Source organism: Xiphophorus maculatus, chromosome 5 (genome assembly GCF_002775205.1).
Source record: "Xiphophorus maculatus strain JP 163 A chromosome 5, X_maculatus-5.0-male, whole genome shotgun sequence".
Classification (NCBI taxonomy): domain Eukaryota; kingdom Metazoa; phylum Chordata; class Actinopteri; order Cyprinodontiformes; family Poeciliidae; genus Xiphophorus; species Xiphophorus maculatus.
This window is the reverse complement of record NC_036447.1, coordinates 4949937-4973965: the sequence shown is the minus strand read 5'-3', so window position 1 is coordinate 4973965 and position 24029 is coordinate 4949937. Positions and strand designations below refer to the sequence as shown.

The 24029-nt window shown below is 35.4% G+C and overlaps 1 protein-coding gene and 1 long non-coding RNA gene across 2 annotated transcripts; one reads left to right on the top strand and one right to left on the bottom strand.

The window, feature by feature from the left end:
- Positions 1–5227: 5227 nt before the first annotated feature.
- On the bottom strand, positions 5228–11217 carry LOC111608697. The gene is made up of 3 exons (XR_002752808.1): positions 11143–11217; positions 7351–7498; positions 5228–5901 (listed from the first exon to the last, which is right to left on the bottom strand). It is a non-coding gene; the product is annotated as an uncharacterized LOC111608697 (long non-coding RNA).
- Positions 11218–12809: 1592 nt separating this feature from the next.
- rcor3 (REST corepressor 3) lies at positions 12810–23647 on the top strand. Its single transcript, XM_005810705.2, has 12 exons — positions 12810–13165; positions 13262–13318; positions 14381–14458; positions 14535–14587; positions 15687–15848; positions 16816–16940; positions 17754–17832; positions 18250–18465; positions 19388–19465; positions 20558–20615; positions 21534–21778; positions 22896–23647. The coding sequence occupies exons 1-12, from the start codon at positions 13042–13044 to the stop codon at positions 23271–23273; spliced, it is 1653 nt and encodes a 550-aa protein (XP_005810762.1). The 5' UTR covers positions 12810–13041; the 3' UTR covers positions 23274–23647.
- The last annotated feature ends 382 nt before the right edge of the window (positions 23648–24029 follow it).

Below are 24029 nucleotides of genomic sequence, written 5' to 3'. Positions count from 1 at the left end.
AAAGAGCGACGGCGGTCTGCTGGAGCGCTCTTAAGGCGACAGCTGACTCAGCAGCCTGGTTTTTCCATATAACTCTGTTTTTTAAAGCATCCAAAGTGTTCCTATGCTCTTTAATGCTGCCGCCTCATCAGAAATGTGCTTCCATTACCCCCTATTATCTTGTTTCTGTGTGCTTTTTTTCCTTTTTGCCTCCCATTAAAGGCCTATTATGCAAAATTCACATTTTGCACGTTTTTATACACCCATTTGGCTCAACAGCAACTTCTAAAAACAGCCCAATTAAGTAGCACTTAAAATAAAAACCTACCCAGACATTTTTGGCAAGAAGTTAAGGTCTTTTATTTCTGGAACATAAGCAGTTGAGTTTTTACACAGTTACATTTGCTTAAGAGTATAAATACTATGCTTTACTTTTACTTGAGTAACTGTATTTTGAAGTATTGATAGTCTTAAATGGAATTTCTGGATGCTCTACCTACTATGACTAACTTCACTGAATGAAATGAAGTCAAGCGAAATTTTATCAGACACATACCTTCAATTTTTGTTAATGTTTCAAATGAAAGTAATTGATTTGGAAGAAAATATTTTTGCCTGATTTAATTTTGTAATTATGTCACAAAATACATTTTCATTTGGGTCCTTAAAATTAACATAATTTCCACATAACCTTTTTGTCCGTTTGATGATGTAATTATTGAATATTAGATTTTTTTTTTTTTACCAAATACTCTTTTTTTACTCCTGCTTGAGTAATTTCTCGGATGGCTGCTTTCTTCTTTTACTTGGGTAAAATATGCTGAAGTAGTTTTATTTGCGTACAATTATTAGCTCCTCTACGCACCTCTGTCATAAACCGCCTAAGTAACATTCCACGCACTGCGCCGTTACTTAGCAACCCCAGCCAAACCCAGCCGTCGCCTAGCAACCCAAGCAGAGCTCTGGTATTTTCGGTCAGTTGCTTTTACCGCTATATGCCTACTGGGAAAGAGCTTTTTTTGTTGACTTACCATTAAGAAACCACTTGCGGCATTATTTTTTATTCTGATTTTCAAAGATGTATAGTAATTTTGCAGCTATGCGCAGCTATTTTCACGTGGGAGTGTAAACGTTGCGTTGGGATCGTGAGTTTATTTGGATTCCTACCGGTAAGTAAGTGACAAGAGGCCCTATCCATGGCCAGGGAAAAAAAGGGGGGCAAATTTCGGCCAAAAAACTCTACAATTTTGAGACTAATCTCAAATTTTCTAGAATTTGTTTTTTTGAGATCCAAAAGATGAGAAATTGAAACAAAATCCCACCAGAAATTTCTATATCAGCCTCCTAATGTTTTAGATTAATCTCAGTAATTTTGTAGAAAACACAGTCTGGAAAAGTTTCAGAAAGGTTGAAATTAATTTAAGATTTTTTTTTCTACAAAAAATCTGAGATCGCTGAGCTCCAAAAGTAAAAACAAAAAAGGCAAGAAAAAATTGAATTCAGATGTTTTCTAGGAAAAACTTACATTTCTGAGCTCCAAAGGTTGAGAATTTTTCCAGAAACAAACAAAACTTTTGAGACTAATCTCATAATGTTTTAGGTTAATCTCTGACATTTTCTATAAAACACGTGGAAATTTCCAAGCTCCAACTTGAAAATTTGCAAGGAAAACGCTCACAAATATTGAGATTAACCTAAGAATTTTTCTTTAAAAAAATCTAGATTGATGAGCTCCAAATGTTTAAAAATCTCACAATAAAAAAACTCAGAAATTTTGAGAATGATTTCAGAACTCTTCTAGGAAAAACTGAAATTTTTCTGAGCTCCAAAAGTTTAAAATTTGATAGAAAAAACTCATAAAGTTTGAGATTGATTTCCGAGACACAAAGTCAAAAATGTTGGTCCCTGTTGCTTTCCCTCTCTCCCTTTTCCTGTCCTTTACAATTGCAAATTCAATGCAGTTAAATTTATTCTGTTGTTGTAGAAATGGTACAATGGAGTATTACAGTCATCAGATATGAACGGGGGAAATAAATTGGCCACATATAAGTACATTTCTGCCAAAAAAAATGCAGATTTGTAAGAAAAAAATCACATAAGTACTGAATTTACTTTTTAAAGCATTTCTCAGGTCCAGGTCTGGAAGTAGAAATATAGAGTAATTGTATTTTGGATCCTGTTCAAGGAGCTCATGCCAAGTTTGCACCCAGGAGATGTTATAAAATTGAAAGAGCTTGAATGTGCAGGGGCGCTCCCAGGAGGGGGCGAGTGTTTTCCAAATAGATCTGGTGGTGGTTTCCAAAGTGAGGGCGCGCTACACTTAAGTGTACTTTGCTTAATTGCTGTTTTGCATAATGGTGAGTAAAAATCGCAAGAGTATTTGAATCAGTTGGATCAAATTGTTTTAGATGCCTTGAAATGATGTTATTGGGAATCTGTGCTATATAAATAAAGGGAAGGTAATTAGTTTATTAACACTGAAATGTGTGAAACTGCAGGTTTAAACTGGAGAACTAAATATTGAGTCTCAAGAGACTATCATGTTCATCTGGAGTCATTTAAACATATTTTTATTTTACAGCAACTTTTGCATGTGGAAATGTTTAATAAATTATGGAAAATGTCCACACCTCCAAAAAATCAATTTATTTGGCATAAGAGGAAAAGAACAGAGTAAACATAGTAAACATTTACATTTCATAGATCTTCACAGTGCCTTTGCATTAACTGCAGATTTCTGATACGTATTTCCAAATTCTTTCATTTATTTTCAGCCTTATTGTGAACAGAAATGTAACAGAACTACATGAATTATTTTTTTTTTTTTTTGGAAGAGAAGCAATATTGGCCTGCAATTTATTCTTTTGTCACTTTTTATTCAAGTTAGTCATAGTTGCAGCACAAAAGATGACATGGAGAAGGCAGGACAGTGAGATCCTCCTGAAGTCACAGCAGATAAGATTATTTTACTTACCAGTCTGAATAAATGCCTAAAATACCTTTCATTACACAAAGTGTTTAATTTAGATTTGTTTAATATTTCTACTTCCAGATGAAAGTAGCTTCCTCGTAAGAGGAATAAAAGAGTGTAAGCATATCCATCTGAGCTTAAAACATCATCCCAATCTGTGTGAGCATCTCATTTCTTTATTAAAATCAAAAATGCATGGTCTATCCCAATTAACAAGGCAGAAAAAGTTACTAAACTCAATTATTGACATGCTGTCTGATCATTATAAGAGTAATGATTCTTTGTTTTGGTACAAATTGTTAAAACAAAATTTAGATGAATTAAAACTTTATTTTTTCTTGTAAAACATTTCCTTTGAGGAATAAATAAAAGAGAAAAAAAAACATTAATTTCACCCAAAAAAAAAACCCCTTAAAGATCAAATATCATTAGAGTGCATGAAATGCACAAAATATTACCATCTTTGATTTTTTACGTACACTATGGCATTATTTTTCATTATCATTATTATTATGATTAGAAATAGTAGCAGAAGCGACATTCGTGGTATTAGTAGTAGTATTAGTATTAGAACTTGTATTAGTAGTGTTATTAGTCATAGCAACCAACAGGGGGCGGCAAACTGAATTTTTCTGGGTCCAGGATAACTGACTTCTTTTTGTTCTTTGTTCTAATAACAAAAACAGCAGTTTTGTCAAAGATATGTTTTATATCTTTACTAGAGGCAGTTATTTTTAAACCAGGTTCAATAGGAAACGTTTGGATCTGTAGTTGAAGGTGAACAGATTTAAATAAAATGAAGATTCTGCTGGATCTCAACAGGTAAAGGAAGGTCCGGCCAAATCTAAACATATAGCACAATGTTATGATCAACTATCCTGTATGGGAATTCAAAAGTGCCACAATTTAATACATTTAAAAGGCCCAACTGTGTGAAAATTTTAATGTATCTAGAGTTGCATGTTTCAAGAGTAACAAAACTACAAATCATCATTATTTTTATTTTTTTAAAAGATAAGCTTCATAAATTGCTGTCTTTTTTGTTACATTTTCACAAATTGCAGAATTTGTTTAATTCTGCGACATTTGAGCTAAAACTGTCTCAGTGCTGCCCTCTTTGGGTTGACTACTTGCTACTGCAGTCAATTTTTCTTATTGGTTACAATGTTACAGTTTGGTGGATGTCTATTTTAGAGTTACTGCATTCAAATATAAAAGACTCTCAGTCAGAAAGATGCCCCGGGTTGGTCAGTAATTGGAATTGTAAGAGTGTGATTGAGGTTCCGAAACAGCTTTTTCCCACTTGCCGTCAGACTGCTGAACTCTTAACTGGACTGCACTCAAAATCTGGTCTCCACTTCATACCTTGCACATGTACAGAGCTAAGTAACTTCCATTTTACTGTCAGTCCTGCACTTTATATTTTATATTCATATTTATATTCATATTTTATACCGTATTTTATTTTATTCTGGAGTAACCTCACAACATTGGAACCTCAAAACACTGTCCTGAGCCGTATGCAACGAAATTTCGTTCTGTATACACCCTGTGCATATAAAATGACAATAAAGTCAGTCTAAGTCTATCTCAGCTTTGCACATGTGTATTTAATTTGCAGATATGAACACAGGTTGGAATAGGACTCCTTTCCGCTGTGTTAGACACTTCATCTGTTGTCGCACAAGTCTTCAATAACGAAGAAAAAAGTCAATACACTTCTCACTAGTCGCTCTTTTGGAAATAAAGTCACCAGAGGGGTCCGAAGAGTTGATAAATATAATTGCAAAAATCATTAAGTTGGCAAAAGTGTTTTTTCTTGTTGTGAGCATAGCCCTGCTAAAGCCCCTCCACTCAGCACTGCACAAAGCCACGCCCCTTTGTGTATCTTGGCTCCACCCACTTTGGTGGAATTTGAAAAATTGTCAAGGGGCGGAGCTAAGCTGTCTCAAAGGAAGGTTGATTTGGTTACACTTTAATCTTTCTTTATGCTAAATAATAATAAAAAAAACATTAAAATTTAAAATAAAGAATTACTAAGCAGGACTAACACTATGCTGTAGAAAAGCCAATTAGTGTGCAGCAGGCATAAATGATTTTGCATCACATGTACTGCATCACTGGAAACAAAAACATAATTACATTTTTATATACAGTATGATTTTAATATATATCCAGCTGAAATTATAATTTGATTCACCAATTTAATCACTCCAAGTAATAAATTGAGATCTTTAAAATATATTGAAGGAAATATTTATTTATATCTAGGCAATATTTAAAATGTATTAGTAACAATGAATTAAATAACATTAATTTTGGAGATTTGTGTCACTGTTAGCCTTCAATAGAAGGATATTATCTGAACCCTGGTTTAAGAAGTAAAATAAAAATTAAAAAAGTATATATAATATGTAAGAGACAGCAGGGGAAGAATATGAAAGAAGATTCAAGCACAAAATGGTAAATTAATTTTCTCCTAGTGGTAGTAGTATTAGTAGTATCAGTTGTAGTGACTGGTATGCAAAGCATTATCATGCAGTGAAGTAATTGCTATTTGAAAAGCATTGACTGAAGAATGTGAGACAGTGGTGGGTTAAACATACAGAGTTTAATCAGTAACTAGTTTGAGCTGCGTACGAACTCAAACCAGATAGAGTTAAACTAGGAAAACGACAGCAGGGGCGATCTACCAACACATCTATAGGAAAGATGTACAAAGTCACAGTCAGTACAGTGACAGAAGTGGGTGGTCAAGAAAGCTTTCTGATTTAGTCTGGAGACCTCAATCTCTTCAGTTTGTTCTCTGTCTTCCTTTTGTTTAGCATTTGTTGCATTTTAGTTCTTTTTGGAGCATTTATGTTACGCAAAGGTTGTCCTTTCCTTTGATTTCCATAAGCAACTCCGCACTGTCAAGAACTCAGCAGAAGTGGGGCATTCGGCTGCAGGTTCTGGAAGAAAAGAGTGAACACTTAAGTCTGCCATTTTGTTTGCATGAAAACAAAATGGCAGCAGGTAGAAATGATCAAAGAGCAAAAATATCAATTCAAACAGCAGGCCACAGGAGGAAGAGGTATTACAAATTAGACTAAAAGTTTAGTTTTAGTTGGAAGCAAGGCATATATGTTAACAAAATAAACTTCCTGTTTGATGTTTGGGTAGAATTTTGGGCAAGAGCAGAATCGTGTCAGAGCATAAAAATGTTTTCCTACAACAAACTAAAAGTGTGGGAAATGAAATTAACCTTGAAACGTTTTTACAATTTGTCATGTTAGAAACACAAATTTCAATTTATTCCACTGTAACTCTGGAGAGGCTGCTGTGGATGTACATGCAACGAAATTACTGAAATTTATTCAGAGCAGAATATACTGGATCCCTGGGCCTATAGTGGATTAAGAATCTACAACCACCCACTAATAGCTGAAATCAGCGAACACTTGATAATTGCTCTAAAAGTGCCTAAAACTACCTATTTTAATATTTCAAACTTTAAACATACTTTAATATGCATTATCACACACCGTAGAAACCGACTTAGCACTACCGGAAAAGCTACCATCAACAGCCTTAGGGGTTCAACCAATCAGCGCCAAGGAAAACAAATGGCACTCCTGGATTGGGTGCTTTGCAAACATCAGCCAATAGCGTGTCAACTACAATTTCACTAAAGTTTTTCTAGTTTCCCAGCTGTGTTTTCTTGATAACATTTTAGTTTTGCCCTTAGGTGGAAAAAATTCAGAGAATCTGTGAATTTTCCAGTCATTTTCCATCAATAATTTTGAGTTATGTTCCATAGACAAATCCTTGAAATAATCCAGCTGTATGCACATTCCTGTCTGTGGTTTCCTGGCCTGCTTATGCTTATATTAGAGTCCAATCAAATCTGAATCGTCTGGTGGCAAGTAAACTAAATCTGTTGTTTTTTTTCAGGTATAGTGCTCATTTAGTAAAAACAAACAAACACAAAACAAATAAACAAACAAAAGAAGGTATTTGTTGACATGATATAATACTTCTATGGAGAAAAATGTGCACAAAAATGTCTTTAGTTTTCAATGTTAGATAATGCTAGTGCAATAAAGTGCTAATTTTTAATGTAAATAAGTGTGGAGGATACCATATAATCTGTCATGAATGCTATCAATGTTAATTTGACAGAAATAAGGTACAACACATTAATCATAAAATCCAAGATATATATTTACATTTGATTTGACTTAACTGCAGAAATAAACGCATCTATAAAGAGAAGAGAATTAAGGAAGTCCAAACTAGAAATTGTGAAGTTGGGCATGCTTCCCTCCTTTTAGCCAGTTTTTAAAAAAGTTTTTTAGTTTGTGGATATATTTCTTAGTATGGACTTCTGCATTTCATCGTGCAACATAAATCATATTTACCGCTTACGTGGCCTTTGCTACTTTTGTGCGCTTCATCCTTTTCCTCCTCATGAGGGTCACCTGGGGCCTCTTTAACCCTGCAATCAGCAGCAGCAATCTGGGCCGTGACTTGGTGAGCCAGCTTCTCAGTAGAGTCCCTTTGGGAAACCTGCCGGAACAACAAATCACAGGCAATCACTCATATCTAATACTTAACCTCTTCAATCCAGATTCAAGCAATTTATTAGACAGCATTTTAATACAGCAACAATATAATCATGTCCTATTATCTGAAAAGTAATTCACTATAGTTTTCATATTTTCACTCATACATAAAGGTAGCTGCTCTTTCAGCAAGGAAGAAAAGTTAATTATTTTGAACTTTTTGTGCACATTCAGATTTCCCAACATCATCCAAATATATTTAATAACATTTTGTTGGCACTTCTATAGGTTTCATTCACAAATGCAACAGCTTGTTTGTCATAGAGGTATTCTATTAAATTTCTGAGAGGTCTATCAGAAATGAAGTTTCAAAAAAATATATGCTCTTATGTATTTGCCTTTCTCTTCCTTTAGTTTTTTTTTAATATGTGCATATTCTTCACAAATGCAGAGACAATGTTATTTACACCAGCAAAGCTGAATAATGTTTACAATTAATAAAGATTCCAACATCTTAATAAGCATAAAGTCACTGTGTTAGTTGTCAAAGCTGGTAATTTACTTTTTTTAATGTTTAATTTAGTGGATTAAATGCTGTATGTTGTCTGGTGTAAATATAGCTGTTCATAATGATTCATGATGATTTGGATATTTGATTCAGGAGTGTTGGAGAAAAGAACCATCTAAAAACCAGCTGCTGGACTGTAGCTCTCTGTGACTGGACTTGGACACCTCTAGCCCTTATTAAAGATTCAGCGTAATTTTTTTTTCTGACTTCTCTTTGAAATTTTAATAACATTGTCACTTAAAAATTTATTTATACCGTTGCTGTGCAGATTTTAAAAGCCAATCCCCATCTCATTTACATAGTTTTCAATGTCAGAAGAAATGTATCCTGATTAAATAAAACAGGATTTTTCAAATGTAGGGTTTATTGAAAGAGATAAAGTTTTCCAAACTAATCTGGTACTATGTAGAAACATATCTGCCACCTTCTAAAATCATAAATTGTGATTTTCTTAGACAAGTTTCACCAACCACACAGGATTATTACCAAACCTGTTGAAACAATAATTTGCCGAACAACATAGGCTAAATGATAACAAGAAGACAGTCAGAATCACTCTAGGAAATGCTACAAAGACATTTCTAAGACTTCAGGAACAAAAATGTGAGCCAATCTGGCCAAACGGAGAAAACATGGAGCCGTGGAACCTTTCCAAAATGTCTCCCTAATGGCTTCAGCAACTCTTCCAGGAGGTTTCAATCCATCTGTAGCAACATTCAAACACTGGAAGCCTCATTTCCCTCAGCTGAAGTCAGTTTTGATTCAACAGAAAGTGACTGGGCAAAAACGGAAAAACAAGTATACATCCAGACAGAACACCAAGGTTCATTTCACTTTCTTCCTCTTCCTAATGGTTTCAGAAAAATATTCTACTTTCTCTCAGATAGAGTGGATAATTCTGGATGGCATATCATTACATTTTTTGGCATGAAACTAAAATTCTGCATGTCAGAACAGAACAAAGTACCTACAGTCAAATACAATATAATAATAATAATACATTTTATTTGTAAAGCTCTTTTCAAGCAGAACAGTCAACCACATAAAAACAATTATAAAAGAAAAACACTTAAATACGTAGAACTGAACATTAAAAAAATTCACAAGATAAGCATAAAACAGGACATTAAAAACTCTTGAATGAAAGTGAATATTGGACATTTATCTCGAGCACCGAGGACAATAATCCAAAGCATCATCAAGCCCAAAAAATGGGCTTGAAAAAAATGGCAAAAGTAATCACTTAAAAATGATTTAGATGCTAAACTCAAAATGTTTTGAGGGCCACAATTTCTGAAAAGCCATGTAAAAAAAACTCAACGGTTACTTTAGCCAAAGTTTGTGGTCGCTGCTAATTTCAAGAGGTTTTATTGGATGTACGAGATAATAATTTTCAACTTTGGGTCAAATTACAGTGGAAATCATTATTTGAAAAGAGCTTTCTGTATTAAGTTAGGTCATCTGAATGTAACATTAAAATGCACTTGATTATCTAAAATCTGATAAGGAAGCAAATACAAAAGCAATCGGCAACGCTTTTTCAAAGCACTGTACTTTACTGGCAGCTGGTTGCCAAGTTGCTGCAACCTTTGTATTTGCAAGAGTTGTTACCTGCTGAGCACAATAAAAAACAGAAAAACCTCCCTTTTATTGTTAATGCACACTGAAAACAACCAAAGAGAAATCTGGCAATGTTTAGAGATGGAAGGGCCTTGCTGACGCCATTGTTGTTGAGTGCTGGGCTTGATGTTAAATGTAACGAGGGTAACATTGTTTGTGTTGCTGAACCTGCTACCCCCACTCACTCCCTCCCTTTCTTTGACTCCTATGTCAACCCCATCAAACTATCTCCCTGAAACCTTCTTCTCACAAATTGGTCATTGGTTTTCCTGAAGAAAACCATTTTAAATTAATTTTTGTCTTCTTCTTGTGAATATTCAGTTTTGTTTTGCCATTTCCTTCATTCCCTTTTTCTAGCCCACCTTCTTATTTGACAATCTAAACAAAAGGATCAACATCAGCGACTCACAGTCTCGGATCCATAATTCAAAGCTTTTATAGTTGAATTTTCTTAATTTTGTCGTTTTAGCAGCACTTTCCCGGTATAAATACGTTTTTAGAATTTCAAAAAAGGCTATCCAGACCTTTGTAGAAATATAATCGCCCACTTATTCAGACATTAATTAAGTTTTATTGGTCCAATTGTTAGGTGCAGTTTTCCTATCTACAAATAGGAAGGATTAGATGAATAATTAACTTCAATAGAACCTCTCTGACAACACAAAGTAGACTAAAATATTTCAAAAGCAACACATCAGACCGTGATTGAAAAAAAATCAAACAAAAACAGAAGAGAAACAAAGTCATTAAGAGTTAAAAGGGCATTTCTGTGCAAATGAGAAAAATGGGAACCATTTGTGAGGAGAACTTGATTGTCCCAAACTCTTTGAAAAAATATAAACTTTCTGAAAGATCACATTTGGTATAAACTTAAGATAACAAATTAGAAAAATATAATGTCGACACTCAAACATTTTAATGACAATGGGATAACCACGATGACTTGTTGATTGAAAAAGGTATTAATTAATTTGTGACCGTAACCTGAAGCACACTTAAGTAACACAGCAAGACAGTAATCTATAGCAAAATAGCAAATCCATCTCAGCATAAAATCATCTTAAAACAGAGGTTCATGCTTCAAAACATTCCAATTTGGCTGAACTCCAACAATTACCCAATAAAAAATGTACAAAGGTTTCCCATGGCGCTCTAAAAGACGAGCACAAGCAATCAGTAGATATGGTGGGCAATTACTTTCTCCAGGTACGCCAAAGTTGGTGTGGCCTGAACATTAAAAAATATTTGAAAACTGCCTTTATGTGTCACCTCAAGTAATCTTTGTCTAATATTAAAATTTGCTTATCTAAGTGCTAAAACAGAACAAAATACACTTCAACAAAATCCACAGTTAGTTAGTTAATTAGGAGTAAAAAGTCGCATTTCATCTCCATCACTACGTCAGTACACAACTTTATTCCTACGTACACACAAAGAACGGAAGAGAGAGAAATCCTTACCAATTGACCCCACACATTTGTTAGGTTATGCCCCTGGTGTCCTTGCAGACACACATATATGATCCTCTCACACAGGAAAGTTCAGCCAGGATGTAAAAACAACTATGTGGAATAATAGGATGCCGCAAACTGTTCTGGTTGGGAGGGTGCGCGCAGGGCTGGGGCCTCTGAAAAAAGAGGGTCAACTCAGCATTTCTGATAGCAACAGAGAGTGATGGGAGGGCAAAAAGCCAATCATGGAACAGACTTAGCCAGTCCCACAATGCCTGGTACTACTGACGGTCCATGAATCGGTTCAAAGAACTGTTCATGGATGTATTGGTGATGCCTGCAGACAAAGCTCTGCCACCTGATGGACTTGAAAACTTGGGGATTTCACAGCTGAAACCAGACACCAGGTGTGTCCAAATCTTTTGTCACATGGGGCAAAATCATAGTCAAACGTCATGAGCCAAGAAAAAATAAATAAGATCAAGCAAATAAAAGTGCCTGACTGCCATCACTTTCTCCAGCTGAACAGAAACAAAACTGAAGTTATTATCTTTGAACTTTCAGGTGTGAAATCTGGGTGTAGTGATGGACCTGAACCTTCAGAGTCACATAAAGACAGTTGACAAAGTCAGCCTTATATCACCTGAAGAACATTTCTAAGTCAAAAGGACTAATACAATAGTCAATGCATGTCAAACTGCCTGGTTGATTAAATGTGCTATACAAATAAACGTAATTGATTGATAGGTTTCTCAAATTCTTTTGGGTTCGGTTGAACTGGGTGTGAGCCACTTGGCTAGCTGAATGCTGGCTTCATTTAGCCGAGTCTAATAAATTATCTTTTTCCTTTTCAGTAAAAGTCCCTGTAGATACCTGGTTCTACTTACAATACAAGCTCGGTTGGAAAGAGAACATTGTTGGAAAATTATGTCTGTAGTAATTTTACCTTGATTAAAAATAAACTGTTCAATGAACAAATTCGTGTCATTCTTGAACTGCAATTGGGGCCCACAAAATATCAGTCCAAGGGCCACAAATGGCCCCCAGGCCACACTTTGGAGACCCCTGACTTACACTGTTTTAAAAGACTTATACAAGTTTTCTTCATCATTTTCTGATGTTAAATTAGACTAAGCCATTCTGTTTTAGGTAAGTTAGGACTGCAAAATTTGTATAAAAAAACTAGAGTATAAATAATTTAAGAGACAAACTATGAGGTTCCTTTTGGGTTGTGTCTCCCTCTGCTGGTTTGATGTAGAATAACCATTGTAACCAGATTAAAAAATATATATTCTGATTTAGAAATTTACTGCTGCACTTCAGAATAGCATTTATTTATGAACAAATAGGCAAAATTAGTTTTCACATTTTACAGGGATGACCCGCCGTAACAACTATCAGTCACATTTGAAACATTTGCTGTGGCTTTTTGAAATAATTTACTTATTTTTTCTGTTTGTCAATAAAAGTGTGTTTAATTGTTGTCAGAGTTATTTTTTAATGCAATTTGCGGTTTCAACATGCTAGTGTGGGTTAGTAGTGTAGGCGGAGGGATATATTAGTGCTAGCTAGCAACCAACATAACGAGTCACACTGTAACTCTACGGTGCGTAGAAAGCTTCCGCCGCAGCAGTTAGATCCTCCTCCGTTACAGGTCTTACGAAGATACATTTCCTTAGGGCAAATTATTTTCATTTTAAAACATAATTATTCAAAAATCTACGTATAATTATTTTTTAATCCAGAGCATAAAACGTGCTTGTAAACGCTCGGTAGAGAAACGTATAAAGCGGTACAGCGACACGGCCGAAGGTGCGGCGAGTGCGGGACCCGCAGCCGAATCCGTCCCGCTCCAGCTGACGTATTTATCGGGACACAGGACGTTAAAGATCAAATTTAATCGCAAAAATGCCGGGGATGATGGACAAAGGCTCCGAGTATTTGGGAAAAGGTCGGTCAAACGGGACTAAAAGTCCGTCCAACGCGTCTAACGGACATTTTTCTGACGAAAGCGGCAGCGACGACGAACATGGTGAGTGGTAGCCTCGAACACCCCGCTCACTGTTTGGTCGGTAAAAATGTTTGTCCATCGGTTTGTGCAATTACCGTTTTTGTTAATCTTTTGCAGACATTGGAATGCGGGTTGGAGCGGATTATCAGGCAAACATTCCCGAATTTGACCCCGGTGAGGTTTTTACTGGTGTCCGCCGAGTGACGGATAGTGGTAGCCTCAGTCAATAGACGGGGAACACAGACCAAAGCTGCTTTAAATGAAGCATACTGCAGAGTTTATGCATTGCTTTCAGTCTATTTATTCTGTTAGTTCTGATTAATCATGATATAATCAAGTAAAACAGGAGCAAACATGGACTGAGGCTACCTCTACTTGTCCGGAAACATAATGAATTTAATGAAATTGCTCTTTAATTATCCAAATTTGGGTTTGCTAAGCCTCTTTTTTTTTTTTAAACAAAGTGAATGTCACTCATAAAGCCATTCCAGTTACTAATCATTCCCAGTTTAACAGAAAATGTGATCATCGTTGAAATTAGTTTATTACCCTTCTTTAAAATAATTGCCAATATTATGTTGTCATTTCGGAGAAAGAAAATCAATGTGAAGAAAAAAGAAGTTCTAGGTCTAAAACGAAATGTAATATATTCACCATTTACTTCACAGGTATCTCGTGCTGAGGTGGGTAGAGTACCCAGAAAATTGTACTCGAGTAAAAGTAAAACGTAGCCAAGAAATTACTCAAGTAAGAGTAAAAAAGAAAAATATTGGTAAAAAAGCTACTCGAGTACTGATTAACTGATCAAAACAACAATCATTAAGTATTTTAAAAATTGCACGGACAAAAATATAAAGTCACGTGGGAATTTTGGTATTATAAAGATCAAAATGAAAATAATTTATATAAATAACATAAGTCGTCTTTTGGACAATTATTCCAACTGGCTTTGGATGCTTTGCAGCTATAAGGATTTTTACTCTGACTTTATTACTTTTGGCTAGTTGTTATGGTATGTAACCATGGCAACAAAGTATTGTTTTTACTACTTGGAGCAGCTGATTAACATCTCAGTTCAAACCATGAATCATAATGTGCAGGGCTCATTTGTTTTTGTTTTCCCCTTAAACATTACCATCAAATCCATCAGTGAGGCTTTAAATCTTCCATCTACTGGATGTAGCAGCTGCAGAGGAGATTTTTCACAGTTTTGTTTTGGTGTCTGTCCACATTTAGGTGCCAACAAGTACACGGAAAAAGACAGCGGTGGGATGCTGGTATGGTCTCCATATCACTCCATTGTCGACTCCAAATGTAAGTGACACACCTCTCATCCAGAACCTGGGTCACGCCACCGGGCCAGACTAACAGTGAGACTTTCCCTTCTCAGTGGATGAATATATTGCTATTGCAAAGGAGAAGCATGGCTACAATGTGGAGCAGGTGAGTCTCTCTACACCTCCATCTCTTACTTTGGTTTGTTGCTTCATGCAAAGATGAGGAAAAGGTTTGCTTTCGTATAGAATTGAAAGCTAATCTGAAAACTGCAATTTACCATTGATTCATCATTCCCCCATTGATTGATAACATACTGCACAAGTATTTGTATTTGCTTTAGGTTTTTACTGTATTTAAACCTGAAGTAGTGAGTGCATCATTCTTTTGGGTTCATATTGCATAAATATTCCAGATTGAAAATTGTTTCTATCCCTCTCCACCCCTGTGTGGAATGAGACCTTAAAGTTTACTTTTGAATGTTTAAATCAATCGTTTTTGCATTTGAAACTTTAATGCTACGTGCTAATTACCTTTACGATTTATTGTGACCCCTTGATTGCAGTTCAGGAACAGAGTAAATGTGTCCCATCAGCACAGGTGAGCAGAAGGACATAGCTTTTAATATTATTTTAAAAGAAGATTTTTTTTACTTTTTTTTACTGAAAAATAAAAATTGGATTGGGTGCATCCATTTTTTAAAAACCGGGATAAATGCACTAAGCATTTCCACAGAATGAAAGACATATTTATTTACTTCTTGACCAAAAAACATCTAAATTGGATCCAACAAATTTAGAAAATTGTATGGAATGAGTAATGTTTAAATGTATTCTTTTACTGAGGCAAACTAAAAAAGAAAATGTTTTTAATCTACAAAGATTTACAGAACCCTTTTCACTAAATCTGACTGTTTTGTTATTTTCATTCACATATTACTGTTTATTATTTAGCAGGTAAAAATAAACATAGTTAGCTTTGTATTTTTATTGTTTGTGTCGAGTAAGTATTTTGCACGCAACACTTTTGGTGAATAGTTTTCCATTTCAAGAAAACGGGTACAGATGAGATAAGATATGGTTATTTCCAATTTAACATGTTGCATAAGCTTGAAGGAAGTCTAACCAGAGCTGAGCAAACACGTCAGCCAACATACAAACAATAGGTTTCAGTAGCATAACCTTTATTTATTTAATATCTAAGGAAATGGTTGCTGGATCTGCTGTTGGTTGACACACTGTATCTGTGTTTGTGGATTTTTATTCAGGCTCTCGGTATGCTGTTCTGGCACAAACACAACATAGAGAAGTCCCTGGCTGATTTGCCCAATTTCACGCCTTTCCCAGACGAGTGGACCATCGAGGACAAGGTTCTGTTCGAACAGGCTTTCAGCTTCCATGGGAAGAGTTTCCATCGCATCCAGCAGATGGTAAACCCCCAACGTAGCTCTGTTAGTCTTCATCTGTGCTTCAGGTCTCATGGTCTTCAGACTTATTGTAAATATATATAAACTACTGTATAAAGCTTGGACAAAAAGAAGAAGTTGGTACCTGGAAGTACTAAGCAAATATTCCTATATAATAATTGCTAAAAAGGTGATGCAACGAGCTAATCGCTCGTTCTCATTTCTTAACGTCGAAAGACATCCAGTGGTTGTAGAAAGGATGTCAGTCGGGGAAAAAAAATAATTAAAATGAGCTCAATAATTTACATTTGGATAATTTTTTGTTTTTCTCTTTTATTTCTCTCTTTTTACCAAAACCTGGAGGATAAAAGTCTTCAGTCGGGTGCTATGATCTCAACTAGCCTTTCTTTGAAGAAAAACTTTGTTTTCAAAGATTTCAGTGTCCATTTTATTTGTTGTTTATGTATTTAATCTATTTAAAATGTCTTCCAGTTCCAGTGTTAAATGTTTGATAGGATTTAAAGTTTTTTTATAAACATTTTTTTATTTTTGAGAATATTTTCTTGCATTATCATGCTATTTTAACCATTATATTACTTGGAAATGGTCTCAAAACAACATTATCGTTTATTGCAATAATTTCTGGAACAATTTATTGTCCAGCAAAATTTGTTTTTCCGACAGGCTTATTAGACTTGCATCTATCAAAGAAAATGTCTAAATAGATTGCAGAAACAATGCAAGGAAAAAAAAAAGCACTCAGAAAAAAGAAATCCTGAATGATCATGATCGGCGCTCATTTAAACTGTGTATAAACTAAGCAGTTATGTCTCTTTAAAGGAGCGCTAAATGCTGCCTTAATGTTGTAGTTTAACACAGATTGGCCTCTAAATGATGACTACATTTATCCTCTATATTAAAACAATAACTGTTAGTCTTGAGGAAGGGTTGTTTTGGCACTACATGTGTAATCCTGTTCCGTTTCATTCAGTTACCAGACAAATCCATCTCCAGTCTTGTCAAGTACTATTATTCGTGGAAGAAAACGCGCTCCAGAACGAGTCTGATGGACCGGCAGGCCCGCAAACTGGCTAACAGGAGCAACCAGGACGACAGGTGCAGCTTACTGACTCAACGATAGCATTACTGTTTTAATAGAGCTGATCAGTTTGACGTCAAGTAAAAACGTGAAAATCTATGATCAACAACTGTAAGTCATAATGTAATTTCTTAGACTTTGTAAATGATTTAAAGATATCAACTGTTAGATTGAAAGGAACCCTTACATGTATACAGCCATTTTTTAAATTATATTTTACATAAGCTCTGAGAAAAAATATCCACATTTTCCACAAATTATTTGGAATTATGTTCCTCAGAAAAATCCATGAAGAGGTGAATCCACAAATACTGGACTGTAAATAGTAAATTCCTTCAACTGGGTTTAATTTTTGAGTTTTGTAAGAATTGTAAATGATTAAAGTAAAAAAAAAAAAGTTAATTGTTTGTTTTTTGACCATGGCGGCGTAGTATTAGGGTCACACTAAGACAATAAAAAAATAAAGTTACGAAAATAGAATTATATTACAAGAATAAAATTGTACAAAGTCATAATATGTTGAGAATAAAGTTATAGAATGATGGAAATAGTCAAAATATTCAGAAAATAAAGTCGGAATATTAAAAAAATTTTCTCATAATAATATGACTTTATTCTCAAAATTTGAGTTTATTCTCAAAATATGATTACTTTATACTCACATTACAGCATTATTGTTGTAATGTTTTGACTTTATTCTGGTAATTTATTATTTTCCTTTTTTTTGTATTTGACAAATCTTATCAGTTAGATTTGAGAAGCTGTTCTTTACTTGCTGTGACATGAGGTTTCTCTTTTAAAATGTTTCTTTGTTGTTCCTGTTGTCCTAGCGAGGAGGAAATGGAGGAAGCCAATCATATTGAGGCGAATGACAGCGACTACGATCCGAATAAAGACGCCAAGAAAGAGGTCAGGCCAAAAGATTCGGGCCTAGAAGTTGATGCACATCATTTTGATTTGATTTCTGTATTTATGAATTAACTGTGTTTAGCCTTCTGAGTGGACTACCTGTTTTTTTTCCAGTATATATGCTATTTGGTTATATTGATAATTCATTTATGGATTCAAATAAACACCTTTTTTTTTTCTTACTGATTTTCCTTAACGATAGCAACAGTACACATATCATAATATTTTTAATGGGATTTATAAAGATTTCAGTGTTTAAAACTAATTTGATCTTCACTTTAAATTTGTGTTTTTGCTGTGCAAGTTACACAAAATATTTTACGTATGATACCACTGAAGTACTTTTCTCTGTCTCAGTATTCTGTTTCCCAGTATTTAAAGCCATTTATTTGCTAATCTGTATCATTTTCCCTCCAGAACCAGGCCGAGTTGGTGGTGCTGGGCACTAAGCCGGCGTTAGGGCGACGTGAGCACCAAACCCTGCAGCACCGACACCACCAGCGCTCCCGCTGCCGCCCCCCCAAAGGCATGTACCTCACCCAAGAGGACGTTGTGGCTGTATCCTGTAGTGCCTCTGCTGCTAACACACTCCTTCGTCAGCTGGACATGGAGCTGGTGTCCCTTAAGAGACAGGTAGAGGGCGCTGCAACTCACTCTTCTCTAACCTTCACTGATTTCTCATGGTGGGGTAAACTAAATATCAGTCAATAATGTTGGCTTTAGGTTTAGTTTCATGTCATATCTGAAACACCTTTACTGCTGCTTCAGTGTGTGATTTATTACCAATCTGCCTCTGTTAAAGGGGCATTTATTGTACTGTTTATCATGTACTGAAAAATTATTACCATAATAAGAATTTTGATTATTCCAATTAATGATGTAAAAAAAAACAAAAAACAAGGGTGTGACAGTATTAATGAAAATGTTATTGTTATTATTTTCCCCAGGTGCACATCAATAAGTATTAGTAAAATCAAAAATATGATTAAATGTGGTTTTGGTGAGCATCTTAGGGATATAAATTATGCTTTTTTTTTTTTGGTAAATGGCAACCTGAAGAAGACCGTTTCTACTGAGACTGTTTTAAAAAACAGTATTTGGCAACGATCAGCTGTGCAAAACGCCTGGGTGGACCTAGCTCCGCCTTTGAGACGCAGCTCCTCCTTGGAGCTGCAGCTTCCAAGCTTCCATCTTACGGAGCAGCCCTCCAACTCAGCTCCTTCAGACTAGCCAGCAGCAGTTAGCAAACACTTGGTGCAACTGTGCATCTGCTGAGCTTATTATATGAGCTACTTCTCAGTGAAACGCTGGTAAAAACTTTGTTAAAGGGTTAATAGAGGAGCCATGTTGTGGTGACTTATTGTTAAAGAGACAGAAGCCCAATTTCAACACCTTAAATTGCAAAGTAAAAATTTTTTTGAGTCATGTTTGATCTATGTAGCATTTTTACAACAACTGAAGTTAACATAGTGTCTTTATAGTGCAATAAAGTGGCACTGTGTTAAACACAGAGAAAGAGTCAGTGACGTTTCTGTGTTTCCGTTTTGTTCTCCAGGTCCAGAATGCTAAGCAGATGAACAGTGGACTGAAACAGCTGTTGGAGTCTGGGATTGAAGAGTATAGACTGACTGAGGTAGTAAACACATCCCCAACCTTCAGATGAAACAATCACATTCAAATCCATTTATTATGAGTACTGTGTATTAACCAAGGGAAACTTTATTACTGTGTCGTTCCGAAAATAATCAGTATAACACAGAAACGTGTCAAACCAAAGTGGCAACACTAAGTTAACTACCTTAAAGAAGCAACAGTTGCTTCTTTAGTGGTTGCTGATTTACATTTTGCCATTGTGCTTTACTCCACAGTATTAGTACTCTACTCCACTACTCTACATTCCAGTCTGTCCTCCAAGAACTACCTTATGGAAATGAAAACAATTATTTTAATACTGTGGAAATTTTATGGTTGGATACCTAGCAGGTCCCAGTGAAGTTCTGTATTTATTTATTTATTAATTATTATTAAATTTTTCCAGCTGCCATTTAACTTTTTTCACAGATTAAATTTCTACATTTATTTTCTGAAACAAGTCTTCCAGAGTTGATACAGTTTTTAACTGAAATGTCTGTCAACAAATGATTCCTCCACCGAGTCATATATAAAAATATAGATATCAAATAATAATATAGGTCTTATTTGTTTCTTTGCATCTTTTTCATTCTCTTTCTGTTTCTTTGTTTCATTTCATTGTTTTATTTCTCTCCTTGTTTCTTTTCTTTTCTCACTAACTAATGTACTAACAACCTAACTAAGAAACTAACTTACTAGCCAGTCAGGGATAAATATTTTTTGCTGGCAAATAATTATTTGTTAGAATAACAGTGTAAGATTTTGAACTAGAATCATTCAGACTTACACATATTTAATTAGTAAGATACTCGAGTAAAATAGTGATTATTATTTCATTTGTGGATTAGATTTTAATGTTTGATCTGCGTTTGTTGTAGACTTTCATTGTCATCAAATGCAGCTCCTGCATTTTCTGTCTGTGTCTCAGAGGAAGAAAGAAACAAAGAAAGAAAGAGTCCAAACTAAAACTTTTAGTTATAACTCTATTTCTCTCCACCCAGTCAGTCACAGTGATGGTCATTCATATTCAACCTGCTTCTTCACAAAGTTTTATTCTGTGTTTTGATGTTTTTGTTGTTTTTTTATCTTGTAGTCCAACCAGAAGGTGAACGCCCGCTGGACCACAGATGAGCAGCTGCTTGCTGTTCAAGGTGAGCTTCATTCTTTAATAACAGCACTTAATAAAAGGTCTAAATAAATAAACCACATGATTAAACATGAGCTGCTTTAATGGCGCTGACTGTAAATTCTCTGTTCAGTATGAATAAAAATGGCGTTTGTAACAATTAAATCTGAATCAATATTCAGATTTATAGGGTTTAAAGAATTTGGCTTTTTCCCCTAAAATAGATATTTTTTATTTGATGGAAACGTTTATATGGCATAAGATGGCTGAACAGGGGGAGCATCTTCTCCCACACATCAACGTTCCCCAGGGGTGTGTCCTCTAACTTAAAAAAATAAAATAATAATAATCATTTGAACATATATAGGCCACATGATGTGACACAGAAAGATGTTTTTATCTTTTAACGAAATATGTACCGCTAACATTCATAAGTATTTAACTAGGGCTGCAACTTACGGTTATTTTAGTTTTGTAATCAGACTAAAACATCAATACAATGTAAAGCTGATATGTTTTGTTTTATATAAACCAATTAAAACTGAGTTGGCAAATATGTATTTTCTATTTTTTTTATTTTACAGAATTCAAACTGGGTGAAGTTAAAACTGACAATTGAGGTGTTCTGAATAAAACACATTTACGCAAAAATACGTTTTTTTCTTAAATACAACATTTTATATATTGCTAACTTTAATAAAACATCATCCTGGAATTTAGTTTCTTGTTGGCATCAAACATGACATCTCTGCTAACTTCTACAAACAATTTCTGTGTTTTTGTTGTTTTTCCTTACCTGAAAGTGGTGTGAAGGCAATCTGCAACCCACAACAGTCCTACAGTCTTTTTAGAGCATTTAATCAATTCATCATTTTTCTACACCAATGGTTTTAAGACAGACTGCAACAATTCGTTTGTTTTTTTTTTTGTTTTTTTTCTGCAGGTGTCAGGAAGTACGGCAAAAACTTTCAGGCCATCGCTGATGTCATTGGGAACAAAACCGTGGGTCAGGTGAAAAACTTCTTTGTGAACTATCGCCGGCGGTTCAACCTGGAGGAGGTGCTGCAGGAGTGGGAGGCGGAGCAAGGAACGCAGGCTCCAAATGGAGACAGCGCCACCTCAGGCGAAGAGGGGAAGAACAGTTCGACCACTCCTTCAGGCAAGAGCACCGATGAGGAAGATGAGGAGGTGAGACATTTACCTTCACTTTTAAATTTAAAGGTGACCTATTATGGTTCCTTGAACAAGTTAGGATAGATTTATGGGCCAAACAAAACATATTTATTACACTTTTGGTACAAAATCATTCTTAAATGCTTAGTTCTTTCAGAACGAGCTGTTTTAGGGCATCTTGTCACTTTAAATCTTGATAAGCTGCTACTGGCCTCGCCCGCAACTCAATGTTTACACTCGCATGTGAAAATGGCTGCAAACATTTTTGCAATAATACAACCATACATCTTTGAAAAGCAGAAGTAGAGCCTACTGCACAACCAACAAGAATGCTGCCTGTGGTTTCTGAACTGTAAGTCAATAACAAAACACTTGCAGTGCAAAAACACAAAATCTCACCAAGTATTTTTGGTCTTGCTTCTAGTGTAAATATATTATTGCACTTGAAATAAGACAAAACTTACTAGTAACTTTTCACCAAGATATAGAAGCTTATTTTAAGTCACTAATTCCTTAATATTGATTTAAAAATGTACTTGTTCCAATGGCAGATTATTTCACTTATAACAATACATTTTTTGTTGTTACAAGTGAAATAATCTACCAGTGGAACTAGCACTTTTTTTATCAGTACTAAGAAATCATTGATCTAAAACAAGCTCTTACATCTTGCTGAAAAGTTAGTAGGTTAGTTTTGTCTTATTTGAAGTGTACCAATATATTTACACTAGAAACAAGACCAAAAATACTTGGTGAGATTTTTATGATTTTGGTTTTGCAGTGTGTCTTTTCCAGCAGCCATTGTTCAGCACATACAGCGGTAAAATCAGCTTACCAAACATGCTGGAGCTCTGCTTGGGTTGCTAGGTAACATGGCTCTTCCTCACTGGGGTTGCTAAGTAATCCCAGTGGAAAGTGACGTACTGCCAAAACAACTTTTTGGTCTGTTTTTAGGAGCAATAGAGACCCAAATGGAAATATCGAAACGTAAAAATATAAGTGAATTTTTGTGTTTTCTCAAGTATGGAAATATGAACCTTTGAGCTGTTTCTTTTAGATTCTTTCCTTCCAGAAAAACAAATTATCTCAAAGTTGGCCAAAATTTAAAGTAACTTCCTTTTCCTCTCTGCAGGGTCAGGTCACCTCTTCTGGCGCATCGCCTGCTGCCTCCTCTTCTTCTTTAGCTCAAAATCCCGTGACTTCCAATGCTTCCTCCTCCCTCCACCAGCCGCCTCCTCTACTGAGGCCCTCTCTGCCGGCCACGCCGTCGCTACACCGCCAGCCTCCACCACTCCAGCAACAGGCTCGCTTCCTGCAGCCTCGAACCACCCTGCAGCAACCTCCGCCCCTCATCCGGCCCTCCAACCCCATGCCGCCACGCCTCAACCCGCGCCCCACTCCCGTAACCCTGGGCAGCAACGCCACTGGTCCGGGCCAGAGCTCCGCCCAGCAGCCTGCTGGCATGGCCATCCACCTGTCAGACACGCCGTCGTCGTCGTCCGTTCACTAACTACCTGCAGACCTCTCTAAGAAGCAGTGGAGTAGAAAGTAGTTCATTTCCCTTCAAGACATTGGTAAAATTACTGAAAGTCTCACATCAATGTTCTAGAATATCCCAAAAACGTTCAAATCTGGTGTTTCTCGTGCAAGAGGATTAGAACCACTGAAAAAGGAAAAAATCTGACTTTAATGAATGTCTGAGTGAATTAATTTATTGTCTCTCTACTCATGTAGAATGAAATTACAGCCCAAAGAGCCAACCTCAAAAACAGAGAAAACAGGTTGAATATGGCGATATTTACAATGATATAAATATGTAAACCACGGGACAGAGAAACAAAATGATTACATTTCTGCAAAAAGGTGAATAGAAAAAAACAAGGAAATTTCTGATCTTGAAAATTGATAGAAAAATTAGGACATTTTGAGTTTAATCTCAGAAAGTTTTGAGGGAAAATTTTGTTTAAATGGTCTAAAACTTCTGCCTTTTGGAAATTTTTGAAATTAAAAAATTTTTCAAGTTTTTTCTAGAAAATTTCTGCGATTAAACTAAAAATTTCAGTTTTCTTTCTAGAAAATGTTTGACTTCTGGAGATTTTTTGGCATTTTTATATTTACAAAAGCCGTAATATATCATTATATGGAGAATTCTGACTTTTTATTCAGATTTCTGAGATCCAAGGTCAGAATTGTTCCTTTTTTTTATTTATTAATTTTTTTTTAGTGGTTCTAATCCTCTTCCATAATTTTTCAACATTGCAATGTG

Coding starts and splice junctions, on each gene's coding strand:
- rcor3 (XM_005810705.2), top strand. CDS start 13,042: ATGCCGGGGATGATGGACAAAGGCTCCGAGTATTTGGGAAAAGGTCGG. Junction 14,588..15,686: donor ATGGCTACAATGTGGAGCAG/GTGAGTCTCTCT, acceptor ATTTTTATTCAG/GCTCTCGGTATGCTGTTCTG. Junction 18,466..19,387: donor TGGTGTCCCTTAAGAGACAG/GTAGAGGGCGCT, acceptor TTTGTTCTCCAG/GTCCAGAATGCTAAGCAGAT.